The sequence below is a fragment of the Merops nubicus genome, unplaced genomic scaffold, assembly GCF_000691845.1.
Source record: "Merops nubicus isolate BGI_N331 unplaced genomic scaffold, ASM69184v1 scaffold3153, whole genome shotgun sequence".
Lineage (NCBI taxonomy): Eukaryota > Metazoa > Chordata > Aves > Coraciiformes > Meropidae > Merops > Merops nubicus.
Window position 1 is genome coordinate 22,639 of NW_008598063.1, and position 26,551 is coordinate 49,189.

A 26,551-nucleotide genomic window follows, 5' to 3' on the forward strand; every position below is an offset into this window, starting at 1 on the left:
TCTCGTTCCTTCCCAGGGGTTAAGTTGGCTCAACAGCTTTTCCTTTTAGCCCTGATTGTGTCTTGTGACTCTTTTCCCCACTTTTGTCACCTTATCTGTTTCAGTTGTAAGCTGTTTGGGTAGGGATTCTAGCTCTCCTGGGCTAGTCTGGTTCTCCATCCAAGAGGCCCTGTGTACCCACTAGCAATCAAAACCAGTGTCCTCAGAGGAATGTTCACTTAGCTGCATGACAGATTTTTCAGGCAGAAGGTGTATATGTATTGTTTACTGGAGGCCATTAAAAGCCCATAATTTCCTTGCTGTGCTTCTCTTTCTGTAATTTGAAGAGCGATTTCTTCACAGCTTGCCCTCTTCTTTTATTTATTTTTTTTTAATTTTTATTTTATTTCTAAGCAAACTGAAGTTCTGCCATGGTTGGAACAAATGCTGCTCCCCTTTGATTTTACAGTAGTGTTTAAGGAGAGGAGGAAAAGAGAGAATTTCATCTTTAGAATAAAGGTGCTGCAGGCCAAGCATGACCACGTGCTTTTGCTGGTGAAATGCTTCTTGCTCTTAACCTGCATCAGCCCTGTGGGGCCTGAATTCAGCATAAGCCTGCTGGGCTTCACCTAAGGCTTGCTCCTGCAGCGGTGGTGTGAGTGGCTGGGGTGCAGTTGTGTGTAGGCATACCCCTGTCCCTTGCCGTCACACTTGGGTGACTCCATGTGTGGGTGGTAAGCAGGCCTGAAGAGAATGCATTCCTGTAGCACTATTTGTAGTAGGGTATAGGGAGAAGGGGGCAGTTCCCTCTAGTACAAGTTGGCTTTACCTCTTCTGGAGGAATTCATGCATTAACCATTTCTCTCCTCATTCCTGAGGGTGTTTGGTGGTGGAGAACAAGCCTGGGAGGTGGGCTGAAGATCTGTCCTCTATGTGTGGGTAGCCTCTTGTGCTGGCATTGCCAGTGGCACTGCGGTCCCACAGCCTGTCTTCAAATCGATCCCTGTCAGTGCTGGTGCATTACCACTTGGTGCTCGGGCTTGCTCTTGGAGCCTAGTGCTAGTTCCCCAGTGGAAGATCTTTGTGAGCGGTAATCAGCTAACGCTGATTCCTTTCAGGTCTTGAGAAGAACAAACATCCTCAGTCTGGGCTTACCATTTGTCTGAATTTCTCCAGTTAACATCTCTGTCATGTGACAGTCCTGCAAGCTTTTTTTTAAAGTCAGTTCTGTAAGAGATTTTTCAAGATCTTGATTGCTCTTACTTTGATCTTTCCAAGATGTGGCCTTGCCTTCGATACTGCAGATGAGCTCTCAGCATTAACTGACGCAGTGGCATGAGCACGTTCTCTATTCTAGCCCTTTCCTTACGCTCCTGAGCGTCTTGTACAGCTTGAATGGCTCAAGATGGCATGAAACTCACATATTCACAGGTATGGAGATTTGAGCTAAGCCCCTTATTACTTCTGAGGACAAAAAAGTCCCATATTCTTCCTGGAAAACTGTAAAAGAATAAGCCCTGAAGTGGAAACTCGTGTATTGTGTGGTGACTCTGTGGTATGGGAGACAAGTGCTACATGGAGTTCTCGCAGGAAGGTGCTGCATCAGTTAGCACTAAGAGGCTGAAAATAAGCTTTTCAAGATTTTGAAGTGGATCTGCCAATTATGGGATTATGCTCTTCATGTGTATTTAAATTTTCCTTGCTAGAACGAATTGCTATGTGGAGCCATCGTCACTCCTACCTCTTCTTGATCTCTGCGTGTGCATTGACTCAAATTTAGGAATTAAATTTCTGTGATGATGGAAAAACACTTTGTGATAGCTACAATTAGCACTCTCTTTTTCTGCAGGGAATTTTTAGAGGAATAGTAGGTGTCCATCAGGAGGAGGGAACCAGGGGAAGGACCCACATAATTTCTTGCAGTCTGTGCCTGCAGTTTACTTTTGGAGTGCAATTAACACTCTGTGTGTGCGCGTGCGTGTCTGTAATGAGGTAAATGAGACAACCACTGGGGACTTCTACTGAATGCATGTGCAGTATTTTTCCTAAAACTTTCTTAAAAAAAAAAGTTTATTAAGTTTTTTTTTTAAGGTATATTGACCATTTCAATATCTGGAACTAAGATTAAATTGTTTTTCCACTACAGTTTATAGAATTTTCACTTCATAAACTAACTCTAAATGACTTTTGGCTGCTTCGGTTAGCTTCATAGCAGGGGGAAAAAAAAAAGAAGGAAAAAACCCACCAAACCCTAACAGAAAAAAACAACAAAGCACTGTTAGGTTCTCCCCTCTGCCCCATTCCTGATCTCAAATATGAAGCTGTTTAGAATTGATTGAGGGAATGCACTTTTTGAGGGAACTTTTAGCAAATACGCTGCCATATGTTTTAACATGAGTTATAGATCAGGCAAGAACAGAAGTGAAGTAGTTGGAAGTGAAAATGAGCTGGAAATCATAGATACTTGGTAATTTGGAATGAGATTTTAAAACACCTTAAAGCCAATGTTGCCAAAGGGATTGAGATGCATAAATATCTCCTGCAGATCTAGGAACTTGGTTGTTATCAAAGTACAGAGAGATTCTTGCTCCTAAATCATATAGGTGGTATTTTTTCCTGTGGCTGTGGGCAGATATGTCTTAAGTCTTCTTGTTAATGCTCTAGTTCTTATCAGTTGGGGCTCTCATTTTTAGTTAGCTCTGGATTTATAGGATAATGCCTGAAGTTCACCATGTTCAAAGCTTTATAGTGTCTCTCATGAAGGGGCTGGATCCTTTCTATCTGCAGTTGGGAAGCAGTGGATATGGTAGCAGAGCCTGCTAACACTTTGCTTAAGAGCAGTATCTTTACCTGAAAATGTGGTAAGGTTCATTGTGTTTGGTTTTGGATTGTGTACAGCAAAAGCCTGAACCAGAGGATGGGAACTTCTGTGTTGTCTTTCTTATATTGCTTCTTCCTTCTAGTCCATTATGTGGACAGAGAAAACCAGCACAGCAGACCCATATGTCACCTGCCTAATTGTAGAGCCTTTAGAAAAGTGGTTCAAGTCTTTGTTCCTGTGTGACCACTAAACTCTTCTCCCCTTTGAGTGCAACAGGAAGATGCACAATTCCTGGTGTTTCTCTGAGGTCCAGCAAAATATTGTACGAGTATGTGTCCCACCCTCCACAACCGTTTGTTCCCTCCATAGTAATTTTCTCCTTCAATATACAAGGAGTTGATGGATTTGCAATGGATTTATATACAAGATGCAAGAACATTATCCTTGCATGCCCAGGTCTCAGAGGTTAGAAAATGGAAGAAACAAAGTTGCTTGTGTAACCTTAATTTGTCATCTGTGGTGTGTCTGGTTGGAGACTGTAGACAAGTTCATGTGGTTTATTTTGTAAGATACATAACTGATGTATGACAAAAGGTATATTCTTCTTCCAAGACAGTAAATGGATGCCATCGCTGTCTCCTTCAGTTTCCTGGAGGAAATCTGTTTGAGCAAGTCTGCATTTGAGCTGGCCAACCACAATTCCTTTGTAGTCAATGGAAAGAAATAAGTTGTTTATGATCTGATTTACCTTGGCTTTAAGGAAATGCCCATGGTAGGTGAGAATGTCATGTAGCTGAGCTGGAAAAGTCCTTGCTGCAGGATGTTTTGAGGCTTGAGAGGCAGCAACTGATTTCTCAGTGTGGATCCCAGCTTTAGCTCTGCTCCAGTTAAGGTGCAGTTTTGTCTCATTTGAAAACCTGCTGTACTTCTCCTCTGACAATGAAAAGATTTTAGAGTAATTTCTCCAGATGTAGACCTCTATAATTGAGGTAAATCCCACCCTCAGGTGACGTTGGGCAGGATTAACCAAAATACCAGTCACTGACTTTGCCACCTTTGTGTTACTTTATTGTAGCTTTAGTGCAAAGTGGCTTAGATGAGTTTTAAGTAGAACATGTATATTGTTAGTAGAAAAACATATTGAAAGAAGATGTGATTTCCCCCCTCCCATCCTTTGCTGTAAATCACTAAAACTAGGCTCAGTGAGCTTTTCCATTGCTATCTCCCTGCCAACGCAGGAAGCGTGTCAGGCTTCGGTTATGTGTAACACATGTTCAACAAGGGCTGGATTTAGAGAGTGGCATAACTTTTTTAACTTTATGCAGTCATTTAAGCAATTTTTTTAGTTTTGCTTTTAAAGGACTTTTCAGATGCTAGCTTGGAAACACTAAATCATGAAATAAACCCCTGCCTAAGCATCTCCAGGGTAGTTGAAGACTCCCTGCCCTGCCAGTCACCTTCATCCCTCTCTTAGTGATGTATGGGGATAAATATTCCTGTTTTGGGCTGGCCCCTGGCTCTTCATGTGGGACTGCCTGTAAGAAGACTAGTTCATAGCAAATGCAGAGATGTCTTCTGTGGTGTGAGCTTTCCTTCCCAGTGCACTGGACTGTGACTGCTGTTAAACTACAGACCATATTGCACAAGCCACCAGATGGTGAAGGTAATTGACCTGTGGTCACAAAAGGCTTGGCTAGATGCAAACTGGTGATACAGCAGTGAAATTAAATAAACAGCTCATCTTTTTACTGTCACTTTGTGGAGACTTGACCATATGTGTTTCTCTGCATCATCACGTTGGGCTCAGTTATATTCTCTCCTGGAAGCTTACCTCATATTTTTGTGGGTGTACAGGAGTAGAAGGTCTACAGGCAGAAGTAGTCCTTACCTGATCTAGACGTAGTATTACCACAGGTCCCTTTGCACACCAGTATGAAATCAGGGCTGGATTCAACAACAGACAATGCTTTACGTTCTCAAAAGTATCATGTAGAAGGAATTAAAGAGCAGCAGAGGAGAAGGAGGGAAATCTTATGGGCAAAAATATTTTGAGTCTCGAAATTCTGATTTTGGCTGTACGAGTTGCGTGTGTGTGCCTGTGGGAAATGGGCTTCCTTTCTTCTTTGGAGCATTAGGCTGTCGATGAACAAAGGCACAAAGGACTGGTTCTGGAGAATGAATGATGCTCTTGTCCATAAGCATGGTCATTCCAGGACAGCCCTGTAAGTGGCTGGAATTTAGCTTCTGCTGTTGCCATGTTTTTCTAGGACTCTGGTTTCCATGACTGTAAATGCTACATATTTCATGAGAACTGCAATCTGTTTCTTTTTAAACTGTCCTAAGAGAGAGAAAATTGTTGGTTCCCTCCCTGCACCTCTCCCCAGTAAGTCCATTTCTGCACCTCCCCCTTTTGAGGAAAAAAACCCCACAGAGTAGCCAACCTCTGGCTTGGAAAATATTGATTTCATGCAAATTAAATGGGGGGAGAGGAAGCCAGATGTAGTCAGTTTTCTGTCTCCTTTACATGGAAATAATACTCCCTAAGTGCTCATCTAGGTAGAAGAGAGCAAAGACAGCAAGCATTGCTGTTATTTCTTCTAGAGGTACCTGAATGTTTGAATATGAAGTAATGCACAGTGAAAGAAATCTCTGGAAGCATTTATGGTTGCCATCTATTAGGAATGGAAAACTAAGGAGAATAACCTAATGGCCTTCGTATGTTCCTCAAAAATATTTTCGGCTCTTCCTAATTGGCTGCTGTATTTCTGCTAGCTACAAAGTGCAAGAATTCTCCTTTTGCTGAGTAAAACTGGGTAAGAGGTGGCTGCTTCCCCCTTTATCTCCCTATTTATTTAGAGTTTCATTAGATTGAAGCACAAATCAGGCAGGAATGAACAAGCATGGTATTTAAAAGGAGCACATGGATTTGTGACTGCCAAGATTTGATTTTTGATTTTCTGTAGACGTTTTTGCACTGAATGGAATCTCTTTGTTCCCCTCCATATGATTGTTTACTCACTGTATATATAGAGGTACTTGTATTTTGAATCCTTGTCTTTCTATAGCACTAAACTCCAGAGAGAAATTCTGGGTAACAGAGACAGTCTGTGACTTGTTTTAGTTGGTGGAATTTAGAACTCTCTCTTTGGTCAGAGTGTTTTTATGTTACTTAAGACTGATTGTACAAACTTCATTGAACTAGTTTAATGCTTTCCTTGAAAATTTGTTTGCTAAACAAAATTAAATAAAAATAAAGAAAGGATAGTTAGGCTAATGTGCTGTCCAAAGTTTTTGAACAGCTAGTGGAGAACAGAGCTGTTGTCGCTCAAGATGTGTGTGGAACCCTTGGCACTGAGGAAAGTTCTGAATTAAAAAATGTTGGACTTGTCTGAATAGATACTATCTGCAACCTTCTGTGCCAGCTTTGCTGTGTTGAGTCAATGACGACTTTCTGCCACAGCCTAACGAGAGAATTGTCTTGAGGCACCAAGCCATACAAACTTGAAGAGACAAGCCAGCCGTGGTTAAATGAATGGCCCTCAACAAAGTGTTCCTTTGAGCTTCTAAGCCTTGCCTTGTACTTGTTCAGTGAGGGCTCAGGAGGTTCACCAACCCAGAGAGGCTGTTCTCCATCACTGGACACTGGGGTCTGAGCAGAGAAGTACATCGAGGAAAAACAAAGCAGAAAACCCCAGGGAAACGCTGCATGTGGCTACTTCCTCCCACAGAGGAGTCCCTTTACATTACCCTGGGGACTGTTTGGTTGGTTTTTTTTTTTTCCAAATACAGAAATCTTCAGCTTATTTTTAAACGTTTTCAAGACAGTGGTAAGTAACCAGGTGATCTCTTGAGCTTTTTTATACTTTCTCAAAATAGATATGGTAGATAAAGATCTCCGTTTGTGATTTGTTTTTCAGTTGTGATAGGAAAGCATAATTAAAAGGCAGTCAGAGTGTCGATTGTATGTGATTTTTGTCTTTTGAGTAGTGTAATAGGTGGATTGTTGTCAGAACATTTTATTGATAACTTAAATGCCTCCTGTGTTGTTTTTTAACCAAGCTAGGAAGCCGCCTTTGGCTGAGTGCTCTCTTAGGAGCTGAACAGGCTTGATGTGATCTTTAGGCAGTATATTTGATTTTTTGTGTGCTTCTCTGAAATGGTCCATGTGTCTGTAATGTTTTGTCTTTTCTCCTTTGAACTTCTAATATCCCAAAAGAACAGGGCACAAAACAAAAAATTTCCTACAATTAATATTTAGCTGGTCTGAATGTCTCTAGCATAGTTTTTCAACCTATGTGGTCTTGATCCTCAGAAAAGTCCCTGTGTCTCAGTTATGCAGAGATACTGCTGTTCTTTCCCATAATCATTCTGCTGTGGGGTTCTTAATGATTCAGAAATAATCAACAAAGTCCATTTACTTGCTCAATTTATGTTTTATTGCATTTCCAATAGGATAGATAGCACATAAATCTTCTCCAAGTTTATTTCAGATAGCCATAAATAGCAGCTGAAAATCTCTCCAAAGTAGCGCAGTGTTTGCAGTCCACAGGAGGATTTGTCTCTTAAGCATGGGCTCCTGTCCCGTGGTCCTTCTAATTGAGCATTGAGAAGGCAGAAGCATCTAAGCAGCAAAATGCTAGAAAAAGTGTGCCCTTTTTTGTTCTAAGAAATGCTTCGTTTAGAGCAGAAACCAATGCCCCTTTGAAAAATGATCCTAGATAAGCATATGGGTCTTGATTCTGCACATATTTGTGTCAGTTCTGCAGCTTCTGTCAACATCAGCTGGACAGAATTAGACATCTGTGTTTTTTCTAAGGTGAGTGGAAGGAGCTTCTATGTCTGCTTTGTTTCAGTGGTGTTTACACTGTCATCAGGGGGGTGATACCTTTTGATACACCTGCCACAGTGGCACTGTGCTTCGTTGGTTGACTTTCATAGCAACAGCCAGAAAGAAGAGAGGGTCAGCAGAGGCTGGGGGGGAAGTCCAGGGGAAGGCATAGCTGACATGAACATGGTCTGAGGCTGGAAAAAGGTATGTGAAAGGAGAAGAACATTGGTTACCTAAGTGTACATGTTTTGCTCTTGATTTACACAGAAAATAAATAAAAATCTCTATTTATGTTTAAAAAAAAAATAAATCCTATGGCTAAGCCTTTGCAGCAAGGCTGACTTCCCTCGAGTGGTTCCTTGAGACAGCAGAAGGGGGCTAGCTCAGACCCGAAAGCTGTCTCTGGTAACTCAGCCTGCAAGACCTGTCTTACAAGCTTTGGAGTTGTGACAGTTTTAATGAAGTTCATTCTGCGTCTGACCTGGCTTATATCCATCCTGCCTCTCTGCACAGAGTAAGTTTGGACCTCTCTGCATAGTACAGGTTATGACTACTCAGATGTATTGGGATGTCTAGGAGATTGGGCACTGCTGCACTGGCTGCAGTGAAGCACCAGAGGTGGGATTTGCCCTACCAGATGTGGACATCTGCATCCGAGTTCCTTACCCAGGTTCTCTGCCATCAGTGGGAAGACAGGCACCCATCCTGAAGGCGAACCTCCTGTGTCTCCTGCCTCCCACTGACTGGACACAGCATCTTGGAGGAATGGCTCAGATGAAGATCACCCGAGTGAGTTGAAATGGATATTCCTCCAGCTACTGACTACCCTGCCTGCACAGTGGCAGGAGTGCTGATTCAGGAGTGGATTTCATCATGTGCCAGCCCTTGAGAGAAAGACATTTAAAAAAAAAAAAAGTTGTGATGGTGGAAAGTAGTTTAGACACTTTGCTTAAAGGATACATTGGATACTATTGCAAGCAGAATATTTCACAGTAGTTCATTTAAATTTGTAGTATCAGACAATTATTTTGCTGTAGGAGATAAAACCATTCACTTGGCTGTTGAGTTTCAAATCGATATTTCACTCACGCTTTAGAAAGCTGCATATTTTTAAAAGCTGCTAGTTCTGTCTGTATTCTTGCACACATGCACGTACAACATGCAAATCCATGTCCCCACAGCATATGTCCTGCCTGCTGCTGACCACAAGGTGTAGGGTGTATGCTCACAAGGTGGATGTGCCAAACCTGGGAGTTCAGGGACTGCAGATGCAAAGGGACTTCGTGTGTATGTCTGTGTAATGATTGTCTGTACAGACAGATTATATATATTTATGTCAAGGGAACAGTTAAGAGACTGGATTCCAGCTGTAGGGAACACAGAACAGGACTTTGTGTAGCTGGAACAAAGTGGCTCTGAGCCTGGAGAGCTCATCTTTTGAATAGATGCGGCAGATGTTGTTTAGGGGAGAGGAAGAGGAGCAAGGTTGTCACAAGGTGGTCAAGGTGTAGGGTCACACATGTCACACCAGGGCTGGGGCTTTATGCATAACAAATCTGTTCAAAATGTACAAAATGATTTGGAGCGTGTAGGAGGTTACCAAGGAGAGATTAATGTCTCCTCTGGGGGGGGGGGCTGTTGCACAAAGGGTACATTTTAATTTTGACTAAAACAAAAAAGTGTCTTTTGTTCATTCTGATTGTGATTGGGCATTACAGAACAAGAAGGACATGGAGGTTCTGGAGCGGGTCCCGAGAAGGGTAACGAGGCTGGTGAGAGGGCTGGAAAACATGCCTTGTGAGGAGTGGCTGAGGGAACTGGGGTTGTTTAGTCCGGGGAAAAGGAGACTGAGAGGAGACCTCTGCTCTCTACAACTACCTGAAAGGAGGTTGTAGTGAGGCTGATGTTGGTCTCTTCTCCCAAATTACCGAGGATAGGGTGAGAGGAAGTGGCCTCAAGTTGCGCCAGGGGAGGGTTTGTTTGGATATTAGGAAGAATTTCGTTGTTGACAGAGTGGTTAGACACTGGAACGGGCTGCCCAGGGAGGTGGTGGAGTCATCATCCCTGGAGGTGTCCAAAAAACAAGTAGATGTAGCATTTGAGGCTATGGTCTAGTGGTTAGGAAATGTTGGGATGGTGGTTGGACTTGATGATCCTAGAGGTCCTTTCTAACCATAGTGATTCTGTGATTCTTCATGCATTTTTGTTATCTGGAGGCTTGTACTGTAGATGTCAGTGTTCAGGGACAAAGCCACTGTCCCTAGTCAGTCCTGGCTGCTCGCCCTCTCTCATCCTGGGTTCACACACCTCCACTCCTGTAGTCACATGCTATGCCTGGCATGGCAAAATGATCCACGTTATAGAAAAACATCTACTAGAAAAGCCAGTAATTGAACCCAGACATCTTGATTGAACTAGGTACGGGAGCAATTACAGTGTTGGCAGGTTGGGCAGGAGGACACAGTCCTGGCTTGACCTCATCCAGCACAGGACGTGTGCTGTCATTCTGGCTGTGCAGCTCTGCTGGTAGGCAAACACCTTATGGGCAATACAAGAGGAAGACATATCAGTTGCTTTGCTCACAGGCAGAAGCAAACCCTGATTGTAGAGGTCTCGGGTCCTTCCGGAGCAGTGTTCAGCAATGCACAGACCTCCCAGACCCTGTATGTGGGCTACAATGTCTCTCTGTACCAGCCTGTTGGCTGTGGCTGCTTGGGTTGAACTACCTGTGTGAGTCATGTGCAGACATCAGTCAGGAGAGAGATTTTTGGAGCAGCGTGCTGCTGCTGGCTGCTGTGTAGCATGGGTGGAGACATTTGGCAGAACTGCAGTACCCTGAATAGCAATAGGAAGAGGTAAGGGGTGAGGCAGGGAGCAGTCTTAGCTTTTGAGCAGGATCTAAACCTCTTTCTCTGACCCCATACATGCAAGCAAAGGAGGTGATTGCTTTGTTGCTGAGATCTGGAGGTTGTCAATAGTCGTCAGGGTTTCCCTGCCCTGGGGGCTGCAGGTGGGAGAGCAATCCATACCTTCAGCCATGGGTAAGTGGGCTGGAGCTGACACAAGCTGGGGTCCTGGAGTAAGAGAAGTGGTTGTCAAATGTAGCAAGTGTGGGTTTGTTCTGCCAAGTAACTGTTTGAACAGAGAACAAAGGTAGGTGGTGGTATGAAGTCCTCACACCCTCTCTGAGCTCAGGCTTAGGTTTAGGTGCTAAGGTACTCCCATGCTCAGCATCCCAGAGAGCTGTTTTATCCAGAGGGACAGCTGCTGATGGATGGAATGGGTAGATGGTGGTAAAAAAAGACAGAAATAAATGTTATTCTGGTGTGTAGCTAAACTTCATTCCCCTGGAGATTCAGTTACCAAGGGTAACATTTTGTGGGGAAAATGCAGCGAAGACCTTGTTTGGTTTAGCAGCAGGGTGGAATAGTCTGCCAATTCTTGGTGGTTGGACTTGTTCCTTACAGAAACCATCTCGGTGATGGTTGTGACAGGTGTGGTCAGCGTGTGGCTCTGTGTCACTGTGGTCCTGTTGCCCAGCAGTGGCTCTGACCTTCACTGCTTCTCTAAACACTCTTTGTTTTGGTTCCCACTGACCCATTTAAAAACCTGAGAACACAGAGGTGGAACATTTCACCCGCAGATCTCTGTGGCACCTGCCTCAGTAGTGTTAATGCATCAGCAGCCAGCTGTCACTCTCCTGCAGCCAGGCTGCTGCTCTCCTGTGCCTGGCTGCCCTACCTGCTTCCCAGCCTCGCTGGAGCTCTTTGTTGCATTCTGCAAGATCTGCAGAGGGCTAAATCTGGGCCCAGGAGTGTTATTTTTAGAGTCTTGAAAATAGGCTAATGTACAAAAAAGACTTCTCTCACATTTTAAGAAACCGTTTTTTGATCTGGGGACAGGAGGGGGATGACAGCAAGATGGAAGGGCTTTTCATGCCATCTTCTTAGTCAGGTAAGGAAGGTCCATCTATGGTGTTAGTGTCCTCCCAGTGCTCTGTGAGTGTTGTCCCATGTCTTTCTTTCCCCTTGATCTGTTTCCAAAACTCCTGTCCTTATCCATCCACTTTTCCTCCCTCTTGCCACGCCCTGTCCTCTAGCACTGCCCCGTGTGTCTTCTCCTGTGCCTGCTGCCTGCACTGTCAGCTGTACACAGATTGCATTTCCCCAGATCAGTTTTAAGGATTCATTGATGGAGGTGGGTTTCAGGAAAATGCCTACTGCTCATTTCTTGATTTCTACCAAGATGGGTTTTGAGTGTTCATATTCCAACTAGGAGGCTCATTCAGTTTCTAGAGCTGGGCAAGTGCTTCAAAGACTGACACACTGGAGAAGTGTTTGTCCTGGGCTTTTAGACTGTCTGTCTCAGCCTCTGAGGAAGGATGACTCTTACCCAGAGGTGATGTGCTTGTGCCAATTTTGAACTCGTCATGAGGGAGCCAGTGCTGTGTGACCTGAGGTACGTTGTGTGGGTGAGGTCAGCTGAGGGATGGTGAAAATGAGTTTAGTCCTCGACTCTGTACCAAAAAAAAAAAGAAATAAAAGGTGCAGAGGCTGCTGACCTTCAGGTGGTGTGCTTCCAGAAGGCCATCTGTCCGTTGCCCCGTGTTGAGGCTGAGTATGGGTTTGGATCACTAACCCTTTCCTCTGACCCTGGGGACTCCACACTGCAGAGAGTGCGAGTGAGCAGATGGAGTTTATTAGACTTAAAAGTGCTAGTTTTTAAACTGAAAAAGCTTTCAGCCTTGTCTTTACAAAATGGTGTTGACGTGGATGACTTTGTTATTCATACTGTTTGCCTCTTCCTTCCTCTCCCCCACATGCAGTACAGTGTTTGAAGCCCACCTGAGCACTGCCCACCTAGTGTTCACGGCAGCTGCTTCTCATACCAAAGGCTTTCTATGTATCTTACCTCATATTTGTTTTGGCTTAAGATACAGCCCAGGCCTCAAAATGTTTACTGTTGGACGTGCTCCCACTGACATCTGCAGGAGAGCAGCAAGTCCAGCTGTTGACCAAAGTGATCCTAGCAGCAGCTGCTGCCCGTTTGCAGTACAGACCTTCTCAAAGAGGTTAGGATTGTGTCCTGAACGAAGAGTGCATTTTTATTAATGTCTTTCCAAGATAAAACCCCACAAATGTGACCACCACTTGTGGGCTAATTAGCCAGAAGCCTCCTTCTGATTTGGCATAATCCAGATTTTACCCTGCTAATTTCAAGGCTGTTAGTCAAGCGCAGGAACTGACACACAGGAGTTGAGAGCAAGCCTACATCACAGGCTGTTGTCGGGGAGGCTGTCAGTCAGGGCTTTGCTGGGATCTGTGATCTTTGGCCAACACAGCTGCTCTGACAAGAAATCCTCAGCACAGATTTCTGCTAGCTATACCAGCAAACCCTTGTTTTTACTGGTACTGCTGACACGGGGGAGGAGTTGTACTGACTGCGAGTTCGCTGCTGCCCGTGTGAGCTCTGTCAGTGATGACCTCCACCTAACCATCCCGGAGGCTCCAGTCCCAGTGCTCTGGCAGCCTCCCTCGTAAGAGCTGGCCTAAGTGGGTGCAGTTATGAGGTTCCTCTTGGAAAGCCGGGACTGTGCTTGCTTTTAATACATTTTTTTTAAGAGTCTTTTGAATGTGTTTTTGAAATGTACATCTTGTTCTCAAGAAGGCTTTGATCTTGTTAATCTTTTCATCTATACATCAATCTGTCGTGTGAAAATGCTGGAATGTGCTTTTACTGTGGCATGGGGCTTCTTTAGGGTTTTTCTTCTTCTTTTTTTTTTTTTTTTTCTTTTTTTTCCTTTTTTGCATAGTTTAGAGAATTTTTATTCCCTGAGGCTCTCTCTCTGATTTTATCCTGTAAGAAAGTTGACCACAGACGTGTCAGGTTCTAGAGTGTCACTTTAGGCCATGTCTTTGAATTTTCTTTGCAGGGATTTCCTGATACCAAATTGAAACAATTCTTTCTCTTTCCTCACCTTAAGATTAACAAAAGTGTTTTGGTTCTGCACATTCTTTTGTGAGCAGACATGAGTTCTCTCTGCCTGTCTCCACCAGGTGGGATGCACACCAACTTTAAACCCAAAGTCTTGTGGTTGTTATAGCATGAGACAGTCTGGATGTAATAAACTGCTCTGTTTGTGTTATTAGGTTGAGGAACTCATGTGCTGCTGTGGTTGTGGTCGCTTGGCCAGTTCGAGGCATGGGCAATGTGATTAAATCCATCTGCATTTGGCCACACAGACTTAGCCTTATTCTTGGTCTCTTCCATGTGCACTTTTCCCCTGATTCTTACCATAGATTCAGACCTCAGGTTGTACTTCTGGACTTACAGTGATCCTTCCCTAAAATGTAACAAGTCACTGCTCCCGAGCCAAATCAGGATCTTTGCAGCTGTCAGACCCTCGCTGAAGACAGTGGTATGACAAGGTGGCCCTTTTAATTTTCTTCAGTGTAAACTAGAGATGGTTCTGCTTAATAGTTTATAGCATCATGTTAACTCTTGTCCACTTCAGCTGGGAAAGGAAGTGATCCCTTTGGTTCTGTGTGTAGTTGTGTGGGCAGAGAGTTTAACACATGATGGTAGCTTTGGGGAGGAGAAGGTTGCAGAATGAAAGGCAGCCACCTGGGAAGCATGCTGCTTCAAACAGCTTCTCCATCCCAAATATCTTTGCTTAAAACACTTGTATATGGCCCAGTGTTATGCTTGAGGACTTCTTGGAGGTCTTCCACATGCTTTGTGCGGAGCTTTCAGAGGCTGAGACACTAGGTAGTACCTCAAAATATTTGGATATGTGTCCTACGTATTGTTGACCTGTTGCAAAACATAATTAATTTCTTTTGCTACCTTTGACTTTTTCCTAGGTCCTGAGGGAGACTAATAAATTGGCTGAAATGGAAGAGCCACCTTTGCTACCAGGAGAAAACATTAAAGACATGGGTATGTGAAGAGGAAATCCCTTTATTGTTCACTGACCACATAGAATATCCATAGAGCACAATATCTTAGCAGTCATTGGCCAACAAGAGGAAATTCTTGATGTTTTGAGAACCATGATCAGGTTGTTTTATTAATCAAGTTATTCAGCATTCCATGAGCCATGGTAACTATAGGTGTCCTCCTAGCATGTAGCAAATACAAAGCAATTGAACATATCTTAGCATGAGTGACCAGGTAGGTTGTACAGCTTTGCATTTGCTGCCTCCTGAGCAGATGTGGTTGGACTGCTTCAAATTGTGCTTGCCACAGAGTAACTTCTTAGGTTGGCACAGCACAGTTGTGTGTCAGATCTTGGTGATGGACTGCAGGAGAGGGCACAAATGCTGCTGCAGGGGACTTGTGATATGGGCATGGGGCTTTTTTCTTTATTTTCATCCAGAAGTTCTGACATGCATCAGGGTTGCTGATGCACTCCAGGCTGAAAGTTTCAGTAAGCCTCTGAAAGTTTCAGTAAGCCTCTTGATTAATTTTCTGTCAAAGGTTTTCTATTCACTAGTTTAACGTGTTGCTGTCCCTCCTAAAATGATATAGAAGAGCACAACTTCAGTCCTAAGAATTAAAAAAAAACCCAAAACCGAAGCTGAAAATACCTCACCAAAACCCTTTACCCAGCAACAACAAAAAAAATAAAAACAAGGAGGAAAAATCTCACTGCTCCATCCTTTTCTCTACTCCTTTCTTAAGGACTCTGAACACATATTCCAGCCACACACTGAAAACTGACGTCTGACTCACTCCACAGGCACAGTTAGCTCTGAAGACCAGACTGCTTTTCAGCGGGATCCTGGGGAGTTAAGAGATCAGAGTTACCAGTGTTTTATCTGTAAGCAAATAATGTGATGAGCCACGTAAGTCTGTAAGACTGGGTGGCTGTTGGAGTAGGACAGAAAGCAGCTGCTTCATCCAGCAAGAAAGTTAAAGGTAGCAAAAAGGAAATCTTTACTGTTGATTAGCAATAATTATTTCCTGTTAAAAGTGTCAAGAAAGGCAAATTTAATTTTCTTTGTATTTTACAGGGAAGGAAAAGTATTTCATCCAACCCATAATCTAGGGTAAGATTTGCCCTATAAAAGACAGGAATTTCATAAGCAGGGAAATTAGTACGTCCTGGTTTCCAGTATCTTTCTCCCATATGGATTCTCTTACATCTGCTGAAGACTTGAGCTTATTAGACTTCCTCTTGGTAGCAGCACTAGTACAACCTCTCTGCTGTACCTGGCATCCGTTCTCACAAAGAGTGAAGCATTTCAGTGCTTCATCAGATAGAGACTGCTGAAGTCATCCAGCCATGGCAGGGTTAAGGTCAGACAAGCCATGTGGCTAGGTACATATCTACACGTGCAGTGTAATTAAGTAAAATTGTTTCCTTGGGAAACCAAGCTAATAAAATGCAAATGTGAAAGGTGATGTGGTTTACAAGCTGGCAAGGCCAGTGTTTGAGATCGTGCCTGGGATTCTTTACCTGGAAAACATTTTTCTAGCTCCTTCCCTCTTTACCCAAAAATCCTGTTCCTTTTCAGATGTTAATAAACACTTCTCTTATTAGTAGATTTTGTTGTTTTTTGTTTTTTTTTTTTTTTTTCAAACATTTTGAAATTACATTTTGAATAATGGGAACTTTAGTGGAAAAACCAGGCAGGCTGCCTTCACCCTTATTATGCATCATGTGTCTGCTTTCAAACGTCTGTCAAACCAATCTTTGAAAATAAGGGATTAATAATCAGCCAATAATGAAACTCTTGGTTTAATTAGAACTGGCTAGAAGCATTTTGTGTTTAATTGTCCTTTGAATAAAGGCATCTAAATTAAAATAAATAATTAAATTGCTAGTGTGTGTGTGTATATGCATTTTATTTATTTTTAACCAAAAATTGTGCTATGTATTCTGCTCTGAATTAGTAATTTCTGATATTTTAAGGGTCCTTGTCTATATTCAGATCTCAACAGTCAGTGAAGACTATGCGGCAGCAGAGCTGGCATGGGGATGACTTAGTGCTATGAGTTGCCAGTGCCCTGGAGTAAGGCAGTCTGTTTCCCTCCCTCCCTCTCTCTCTCTTCTGGCTAAATCTCATGGGATAAAGGTAGAAGAAATTCAGGTCCCCATCCTGACAGCCCAGTAGCCTCACACCTCGTGTGCATGGTGGCTGTCAGCTGGATGAGAGGCAAGCTGTTCTCCTGACTTTGTACAGCCCTTGTAAAATGGATCCTGTAGGGTTTGGAAGCTTGAGGTTAAGATAGTCCAGGCTGATGGTTCTTTTATGGACATGGCAACTCTGGTCAGTGAGTCTGCTTTTGAAACGATTTCTGTGTGTTCGAAAGGTGTCATTACTTGTCAGTGATAGCATAAACCATTGCCTTGGCACAGCCAGCTAACTGCTTCACTGTTGGGTGACAGGGAAAGGAAGGGGACAATTTAGATGTTGGTGTTTTTAACTGATGTAAAACAGAAGGGCAGTTAGGGGAGGTGTTTGCTGTGGAAAACCAGCAGCACCTCCTGCCTTTTGCTGGAACAAGTGAGAAACGTTTGAGGCCTTTTAAGGAGGGGACTGTTTTGAGTCACCATCACTCAGACTCAAAACTAATTGAATTGTTGCAAAGTAACTTGATCGCTGACTTCAGACTTAAAATCACTGGCAGTTGGGTGCTACACAGATTTGTGGCTGCTGGAAATGGCTGTAGCACTGCTGGCTTTTAACATGAGGGCCTTCATCCCAGGGCTGACTCTGTGTGCAAGGGAGTGCATCCTAAAAGCCACGTAGAACTGCTGCCTTCTGGTCTTGGTGGCACAGACCAGCTTGCAGATGATCCTTAGCTTTCATCCAGGTTGTTGTCAGCTTCAAATGTATGCATCGAGGCAGGAATCATCTCCTTTTTCATTCACAATGTTCTCAGCTGCTGGCAATGCACTCCTCACTAAGAGTAAATGGTTTGCAGATGAATACTGCCTTTTTACAGGGGTAGTAGTTCTGTGCAGATGTAGGGTTCTAAGTGGTGGTACTTGCCAGGAATGCATTTTATACCCAAACTCTTACCTTCTCCACGGAACTGAAACTTGCATGTCAGCTTTAGGCTAGAACCCAGATTAAACTTGTTTTCAGTTATTTGGGGCTCTACTTTTTAGATTAAAATTGTTGCTGTCATAATTTTACCCCTATAAATAAACCATGAAATTAACAACTTTTTTCTTTTTTTTTTTAAGCCAAGGATGTTACTTACATCTGCCCCTTCACTGGAGCAATCAGAGGAACCCTTACTGTTACCAATTACAGACTGTATTTTAAAAGCATGGAACGGGTAAGCTGTTGAAACCATCTGCTTTTGTTGGCTATTCAATCTTTAGACCTAGGTGGTCGATGAGAGTAATGCTGTGTGAATCCTAACTACGTGCTTGGGAATATAGGCATAAGGGAGCAGGAGTTGGGGATTTTTCCCCCTCCCCTTTTTAAACTCACAAATTTCAACTGTCTACAGGACCCTCCTTTTGTCCTAGATGCATCTTTAGGTGTAATCAACAGAGTGGAGAAGATTGGAGGTGCTTCCAGTCGTGGTGAGAATTCATACGGGCTGGAGATTGTATGCAAGGTAAACTTTTATCTGTTTTACAGTAGGGGAAGGGGAACATATATTTTAAAAGGTTTTCTCTGTAGTACTGTAGGAAGTTCTGCAAAACATTTCAGTCAGTATGACTTCACACACTTCAAAAACCATCTGATTTTAAAAGTAATTTTCAGGATTCTCCAGCTCCACTCATGCGAGGCGAGATCAAAACCTTTATTCAGGCTTTGTGCTAGGTAATGACTTTTCTTCAGAGTGGAAACCTAGGCCTTCATCCCACTAATGCAGTTTTTAGGGTAGCTTGCCAGGATATTCCAGGTAGATTGCAGTCATTGTGCAGTACAGGATGCTTTTCACTCATGTCCATTTCAAGAATAAGGGGCACATTTCTCCCTAAATCATAACCATATGCCCACCTGCTGCTGTACTTTGTGGTGAGGGACTGGTAAGTAGTCTTCAGTCCTCTTTGAGGATGTTCCTTCCTTTCTTCTAAGGCAGTGTGTATTTCACATGTGCCTCTCAAGAGCCCTTGGAATCATTGGAAGTGCAAACTTCAATAAGAATTAACAATTCACCTCTTCGTGTCTGGTTACTGTAGACTCACAAGGCAGATAAAGCCACCATCTCTGGTCCTAAATCCATACCTCTGCTGTTCACCAGGGCCTGGTCCTTCTGCTTCCCTCAGTTATCACGATGAGAGAGCTGAATTCTGAACCTTGTAGGTCTTGGGTTGCTTAGAGCTCTTGTCAGAGACCCCTCAGTGCTGAAAGGATTCCACTCTCTGCATAAGGGCAGGCAGAGGAATGAAAACAAGCCCAAACTGTTCTGGTCACTGCTGTGATTTTGAGGTACCAGGAAGCTAAGCAGCCTCTCCAGCTGTGGGCATGCTGAGTCAAGAGCAGTTGATGTAATCTGTACCAAACCATCATTTAGATTAGATGGAAGGAAGTTCTTCACTATGAGGGAGATGAGACACTAGAACAGATTTCCCAGGGAGGTTGTGAATGCTCCGTCACTGGATGGGAAGAAGGCCCTGGAAGACCAGGATGGATGGGAGCAATGTGGTCTAGTGGGAGGTGTCCCTACCTGTGGGTAGGGAGTTGGAATTAGATTATCTTTAAGGTCTTTTTCAACTCAAACGGTTCTCTAATTCTGTGGTCCCACTGCTCCCTCATCCCGTTGCAGTCATGATCCTCCCTTGCTTATGCAGGGGTGCTTGTGCTTGCAGGCTGATTTGTTCCCTGTTGTGTTCTGGATTCCTGCTCATCAGCCTACACCCAGATTTGCACACACAGTGAGGTTTGGATTGAACTACATTGTTTCCCTGGGTGAGAAACCAAGGCACAGACTGTGTGATAGATATCTTAGCCCTGTACAGCATATATGTGTGTATGTGGCAACCTGCTTTGCCCCAGGATATGTGGAACAGTTTAGTGCAGTAACAGAGTAGTAGAGATACAGCTTATCCATCCTGAAATGCTCTCTGTCTGAGACCAATTACCTAATCGTAGTTTTATAAGAAAGCTAAGTCTTTAGCAGTTTATCTCAGTCTCTGACTAGATGCACCATCTTCATATGCTTGAACTTGATACCTCATTTCCTTATGGTGGCTTTTATACTGTTTACTACAAGTGTTTGAGTTGTAGGCTTGGCTGAAAATTCTTGGCATCTTAGAGATGCTTTATTTAGTTTCCAAATTTGATTTTGTAGAGAGTATGGAAAGGATGTCCTGGGTGACCACTCTGTGGAAACTTTGCTACTGTGCAGAGTGGAGGAGTTCTCAGTTTCAGGACATCCTCTTGAGTGCTCTGAGAAATGGAAGCTTTTTAAAAGGAGATGGCATTGTTTGCTGGATGGAGTTGGACTCCCTGTGTGTAGCAGCTCCCTGGAGGTGCTTTGTGAGGCAGTCCCTTCCAGCTGTCTTCTGGCACAGTTCAGCTTGAGAGCCCACGAAGAGCTAGGGGGTCTGTCTTACAATGTCCTGCTGATCAGAGGCAGCTTGTTGCTGAGCAGGGCTCTTCCTGGGCTTTCAGCAGGCAAGGTGCAGCTCTCAGGTGCACCCGTGCAGTCCCTCTGCTCCTCTGCAGCTGTAGCAGGCTCCGTGGGAGGCTGCAGGCAACCACTGAACCAAGCCCAGAGTTGCCATACAACAGTGTTCAAAGTATGATATTAAATCAGTATTAGAAAGAGCATTGTGATGTGACCCTATTTTGAATGCTGCCTTTATATTTTCTTTGCATTTTGAAGTGGTTCAGAAATCTGCAATGTGATTTCCCTCTTTTTTTCCTAGGATATCCGAAACTTGCGATTTGCTCATAAGCCTGAAGGCAGAACTAGACGATCCATATTTGAGAACCTAATGAAATATGCTTTCCCAGTTTCAAATAATCTGGTAAGTATTTTAGGTTTTTACCAAAAAACACAGAATGAGAGTATGCTTGTTTGTTCAGTCCCATCTACTTGATACAGTGTTCACATGGGGTGCGTTTTGGTGAAGGAGAAGAAATGCTGGGTTTAAAATCTGTTTAGAATTCATTCTGTAGGAGTTCAAATCGTAGAGAAACCATGGGGCTAGACTAGTTCATGCATGGGGAATGGCTTGCTAATACAGCCTTGTAATAGAGGGATAGTATTCCAAGCACAGTGACATCCATCAGAGGTTTACAGCTGATGGTGACTGCAGGGCCCCCAGTCTGGAATGCAGTTGGTCTGTCATGTTATGACACTGTAATTATAGCTTCAAATAGTGGTTGAAAGGATCTAGTTCTTAATATATAAGAGCCTTCCTGCCCAAGTAGTCTTTTCTTTCTCTAATAATAAACGCCTTTTGTCCACTAGGTAATAGACAAGCAAGATCACTGGAATAGAGGAAGGTACATTGTTGTACTAATTACCCACTACAAGAAGTGTGTTAATATCTTTAACAAAGCACTAAAATAAAAAACTAGTGTAGTGGTAAAGAAAAAGGACCAGTCATGACTGGCCCATTTGAGAAATCAAACATCCTGGAAATGGACTCTGAGTGGGCTCTTAATGGTCAATTTTCTTTCTTTCAGCCACTTTTTGCATTTGAGTACAAAGAGGTTTTCCCCGAAAATGGATGGAAGGTGTATGACCCCACTTGGGAGTACAGAAGACAGGTGGGTATTGTGCCATGTCCCTCCTCATCCTCTCTGCTCTTCAGAAGCAAGGCTCCGTGCAGTAATACAATTACAGGTCAAGGGGAGCACAGAATGGTCCTGCTAGCAGATGTCACACAGGCTGGGTTAGGACATTGCTCTCCACACTGCAGTGACTGATGACAGCAGTACAGCTTTAGAGATAGTACCATCCACTGATGGAGGTTGCTGGGGCTACAGAGACCTTGCCTAGAAAAAACTGTTACTCTGGCTTAGTCACCAGCCAGTGCTGGCAGTGAGGAAGGGAGGATGAGTTTTGCAGGTGCAGGCATCCCACTGCTGAGTTTCACACCTCGGCTCTTGCTTGTATCCATTCTAGTTTTTCCTGTCTCAAACAAGAACTTGGAAGGAAAAAAAATGGAATGTAGAACGCCTTCATTTGCTTGGGGAATCAGCACAGAGATCAACCTAGAGGGTGTTGTGATTAGCCATAGCTAGGATCAGACAGCTGTAGTAGTGTGTCCAGAGTAGACTGGTCAAAGGTACTAATGATTGTGAAGTGGCAGGCTGTCAATTAGAAACACTGTGGTAAAAACTGAAGTGGTCCTGCCTGAGGGAAAGATGGAAGAATTTTGGTTTTTATAATGAAATCACTCTTGCATTAAAGTTCTCAAGCAGAAGAAACAACCCATTTTGATGACACGTTTCCCCTGGACACAGTAAACATCTGCCTCATCCAGATCTCCCAGGATAAATAGAACTTTCCTTCATAAAATTAGGAAATTTAAAGCCATGTAATTATTTATTTGGGTCTTTCCCATACAACAAAACCAAAACAGTCCTCTCTCCTAGCCTAATTGTTCATCCGATTCCTGGTATCTAAAACCTAAGGAAGTTATTTGTTTCTCTAGCTCTATTCTTCTAAAAGCTGGGCATGCCTTCTAAATTGGTTGTCTAGGCCTGTCATTAACAGATGGGGAGAGAGCACTTCACTGTTGGGGGTGATTTGTTCTCTCCTAAAATAGCTGCCCAAGATAGATTGCTGGCTTCTGGGCTGCTAATTGGAAGTGAGATACATCTTACCTCCACTGTCTTCACTGCAAAAAAAGTATTTTGCAACGAGACACCACAATCTAAAAATCTTAGCAGGGACAAACTCTGATCATCTGTAATCTGTGACAGACATTGTATCTAAGGTTGACTTTGACTCATGAGACCAGATAATGCAGCAATTATTGCTTTGTTTAGAATTTACCTCTTTCTTGGTAGTTATTTTAAGGAAACATCTGTTTATAAAGAAGGATCTGCAGCCCAAGCTGTATGGCCAAGATGCTTTATAGGGCTGAGAACTTTAGAGCAAAGACTAAACATTGGTAACACAAAGTGAACCAAAATCAGGATTCTTTTTTGCAGCCACAGCCTATTTTACTCATGATGGGCCACAGTCATTCCTATTCCAGATCACGCAATCCATCTGTTCCTGTACCTTATCTCCAAAAGTGACCAACACCAGCTGCTGAACAAGAGGCAAAGTGTACTACAGTAGATGTTTCTGTTGTGATCTGGCCAGGAGGAAAATTTCATCCCTTTCATTAGAAAGATTTAGGTGCTGCAGCATGAAGCTTTGTGTCCCCTCCAAAACTTTTAGGCATTTCACTCTGTTTATTTAATTTCAGCATTTATAACTATATATGTTCAATTTGTCTGTGTGGATGTCTTATCCTTTCTTCTTAATCCAAACAGGTTCTGTTAAAGCAATAATAAATACTCCAGTAAATCAGGATTATGTCCTGAAGTGACAGCAGGGATTCGCTGACAGTGAAACAGAGCTGGCATCATCAAGTCAAATAATGGGATTACCTGTCTCTGACTGTATGAATTGTGATCAGAAATAGAAAATCAGGACATATGCACTATCTGCGGGACCTTTGGGGACTGGTTTAAAAACTGTTGGAGAAGAGCTGGCCTAGGCCATAAGCAGCCCAGCAGTATGGCCAGGTCAGTTGTTTCCCTGTGGGAGCAGGGACACAGGGAGGGGAGAGGAGAGCAAAAGTAGAAGCAAACTACCAGGCATAGAGAAGAGACTTTTAGAGTAGAATCCTTGGTAAGATCTATGTCTGTGCTGGTAGACAGGGAAAGTTTGTGTGTGGTATGATTTATTTATGATAATTTATTTTTTTTTTCAGATTAATATAAGTGTGTTGATATGATAGAGACTGTAGCAATTTGGGAAGATATTCAGCACACCCCTGACTTCTGTTAGCATTCTTTGGAAAAATGGAAATATGTACCTTATTAAAAATCTGTGATTGTGTGAAACTATGGGGAGTAATAAACAACCTGTAGAGAACAAAAGGAACTCCGAGAGGTTTGGTATTTAGTCAGTAAATGGAATCACATGTGGCAAATGAAATTTAAAACTGAAATTGCTCCCTGATTTTTATGACACGCAGGCTGGCAGAGTATAAAACGGAACTGCAAAGCGAATAAGACTCAGTTGAAACCAAAAGGCCTTGAGATACCTTTGGAGTAACTTAAAACTTTCATTTTCCTTAACAAGGTGGGGAGCATTTGGAAAGTATTACAAGAGGTTGTGAAGCTGGAAATGTGTGATGTTTCCCTATGATGCTCATGTAATCCTGTGCTCTGGTCATCTGTACCAGGAAGCCACAGGGATAGGGGCTGTAGTTTTCAGAAAATGGAGAAATCAGTAATTCAGAAAAGGAGCTGACCTTGACAAAAGAATCATAGAATCATTTAAGTTGGAAAAGACCATCAAGATCATCAAGTCCAACCATTAAACTGACTCTACTGAGTCTAAACCATGACCCTGAGAACCACTACGTGACTTGTAAACACGCCCAGGAATGGTGATGGCCCCTTCCCTGGGCAGCCTGCTCCAGTGCCTGACAAGCCTTTCAGTGAAGGAATTTCTCCTTATAGTTAACCTAAAAGTCCCCTGAAGCAACTTGAGGCCATTCCCTCTTGTCCTATCACTTGTTTCTTGGGAGAAGAGACCAACACCCACCTCTGTACAACCTCCTTTCAGGTAGTTGTAGAGAGCAATATGGTCTCCCCTCAGCTTCCTTTTCTCCAGCCTAAATAACCCCTGTTCCCTCAGCCACTTCTCAGAAGACTTGTGCTGTAGGCCCTTCACCAGCTTCATTGCCCTTCTCTGGACCAAATCCAGCACCTCAGAAGAAGTGCACAGCATTAGTATAGAGGCAGAGTGGTAAAGGTAGAGCATGAGAACAGTATCTTACAGGAGACTGTTTGGTGTAGCTTAGGGGACTAAAATGAGAATTGAACTGTTAAATGTCCCATGGTTTAACTGAGGTCCTGCTTATGCTACGTATGTCTCTACTGAAAAACAGATCACAGCTCTCTTGGGATACCTGGACACAACCTGGACTGAGTACATGGCAGAGGGACCAGCTTGGTTCTGGCAGCTGTATCCTGTGTTGGTGTAGGGATGCACCTCAGCTGGTGTGCTCACTCAGCCTCTTGGCATCTCTTAACTCAAACCAAGTTTCATAGAGGCACTGCTGGTAACTCAGGACCTCCCTACCTTGCCTGATGCAGCTCAGGGTGTACCTGTGTGACTAAGCTCAGAATTGGACTACTAGATCCTGTAGAGAGATGTGGCTGTGTGCAGTTCCAGAAAGGAAATTATTTCTTTCCTATCAGTGAAAGATCCTCCATGTGATTAAGCTTAAACATGTGTTTTGCAAGGTGATGGTTTCAGTGGCTTGCTGGTTGGTCCTCAGTTTTTACCTGCAAACAGCGAAACTTCATCTTCTACAACATGCTTAGGTCAAGCGGTAGCTGAGCACGAGTCACTTAAGGCGTCAATGACTATGCAGAGGGAAACCAAGTCTAGTTTGTGTGTGGAGACAACACAAAGGTTCTGCCGCTGGGTAAATGATAAAGTCATGAGGAGTATTGCCAAGCACCGGGGCACCTTCATCGCAGGTTCCAGGTATAGCTTCAGTCCAGGCTGTTACCATCCCTCTTTTGAGTGTGTTTGAGCTTCTTTAGCTATGCACGATGATACTCTTCCAGCAAGATGTATCCAGACTGAGAGTATGAAGCAATTATTTGCTGGCTTACACACAAAGCTTGAGAGATGAGACTTAAGTAGCTACCAGCCTGAGCATTAGCCCTCACCACCTCTAGAGAGAAAAGGCATCCAGAGAGACTTTCCTGGCCTGGCAGGCACCAGTGAGAGGAGAAGGATCAGCCTCTGCTCATTGCTCAGCTGGGTTGTTGCCACCTTCTGCCAGTAATGTCACCAGCACACAGAGGACCCTGCTGATAGCCCTCCCCCAGTGACTGCCTACTAAACTCACAGTCTTTCTTTGGGGATTTTATACCATTTCCTGATGTTGTTTTCCCTCTTGAAGCCTGGAGCTACCTGTGATCCCCATCTCAACAATCTTCTTCCTCTGTCTCCACTTTTACATTTTGTGTCTTCCTCTAGATTTTCCCATGGCTCTTTCGCATGGCTTTGCAGTGTCCCTGGCAGTCTGAGCTCTGGTTGTGGAGCTGGGTCACATCAAAGCTGGGACCTGAAGAGGCAGTCAGGAGCAGAGAAGAGAGAGGGCTGCAAGTCCAGCTCACCTGCTTCCAAACCTGGGCACAGTTCAGAGGCTGATGGAAGCCAAGGATCACCAGTAGCAGTTGAGACAAGCTGCCCTGCTTTGAAGTGCGCTGTGCAGCTGGGCTCAGTGAGAATGGTCTTGGGCACGTTTCATTTGTGACTCTAGATGTGGCCACGTTGCCTTCATCACTTTGCCCTGTGGCAGCAGCTGAACACAAAATTCTCCTGAGCTCAGGGTCTCCTAGCAGCATTAGTTTCCATGGAGAAGACAGACCTTGTGCAGCAATCGGGGCAGCAAGCTCTGGCCACTGATGTGGGCACCCAGCAGCCACCTTCCCTAGCAACTCTAGGAGGATCACACTTGCTGTCAGCCAGGGGAGCCTGGGCTCCTGCTCCAGGTCCACAGAGCTGGTCCTGAGCCTGCAGGGCAAAGCGGAATTCCACATGATTCAGAAGAAATTTAAATGCTAACACACAGCATCTCCTCTTTCTTTTTCCTGGATTTTCCTGGTCTGGGCAATTGCAGAGGAAAGATTTCATTCACATTTGCCAGCATGGCAGCTGTGAAAGACTCAGAACTTTGGAGCTGTTGGTTCTGGACCGAGCAGCATGTGCTGAAGCTGTTCTGCCCGTGGCTGCATGATCTCAAT

The 26,551-nt window shown here is 43.7% G+C and overlaps 1 protein-coding gene across 2 annotated transcripts in view; it reads left to right on the top strand.

The window, feature by feature from the left end:
- Window positions 1–26,551, top strand: part of MTMR2 (myotubularin related protein 2) — a 41,142-nt gene that overhangs the window by 1,604 nt on the left and 12,987 nt on the right. Inside the window, exons 1-6 of one of the 2 annotated variants that reach the window (XM_008936891.1) lie at window positions 5,316–5,613; window positions 14,492–14,567; window positions 17,827–17,921; window positions 18,099–18,209; window positions 20,473–20,574; window positions 21,239–21,322. In XM_008936891.1, the coding sequence (XP_008935139.1) occupies window positions 14,522–14,567; window positions 17,827–17,921; window positions 18,099–18,209; window positions 20,473–20,574; window positions 21,239–21,322 (438 nt within the window). In that variant the 5' untranslated portion in view covers window positions 5,316–5,613; window positions 14,492–14,521. Of the gene's footprint in view, window positions 1–5,315; window positions 5,614–14,491; window positions 14,568–17,826; window positions 17,922–18,098; window positions 18,210–20,472; window positions 20,575–21,238; window positions 21,323–26,551 lie in introns of those variants that run through there. The other variant, XM_008936892.1, reaches the window with a different exon arrangement.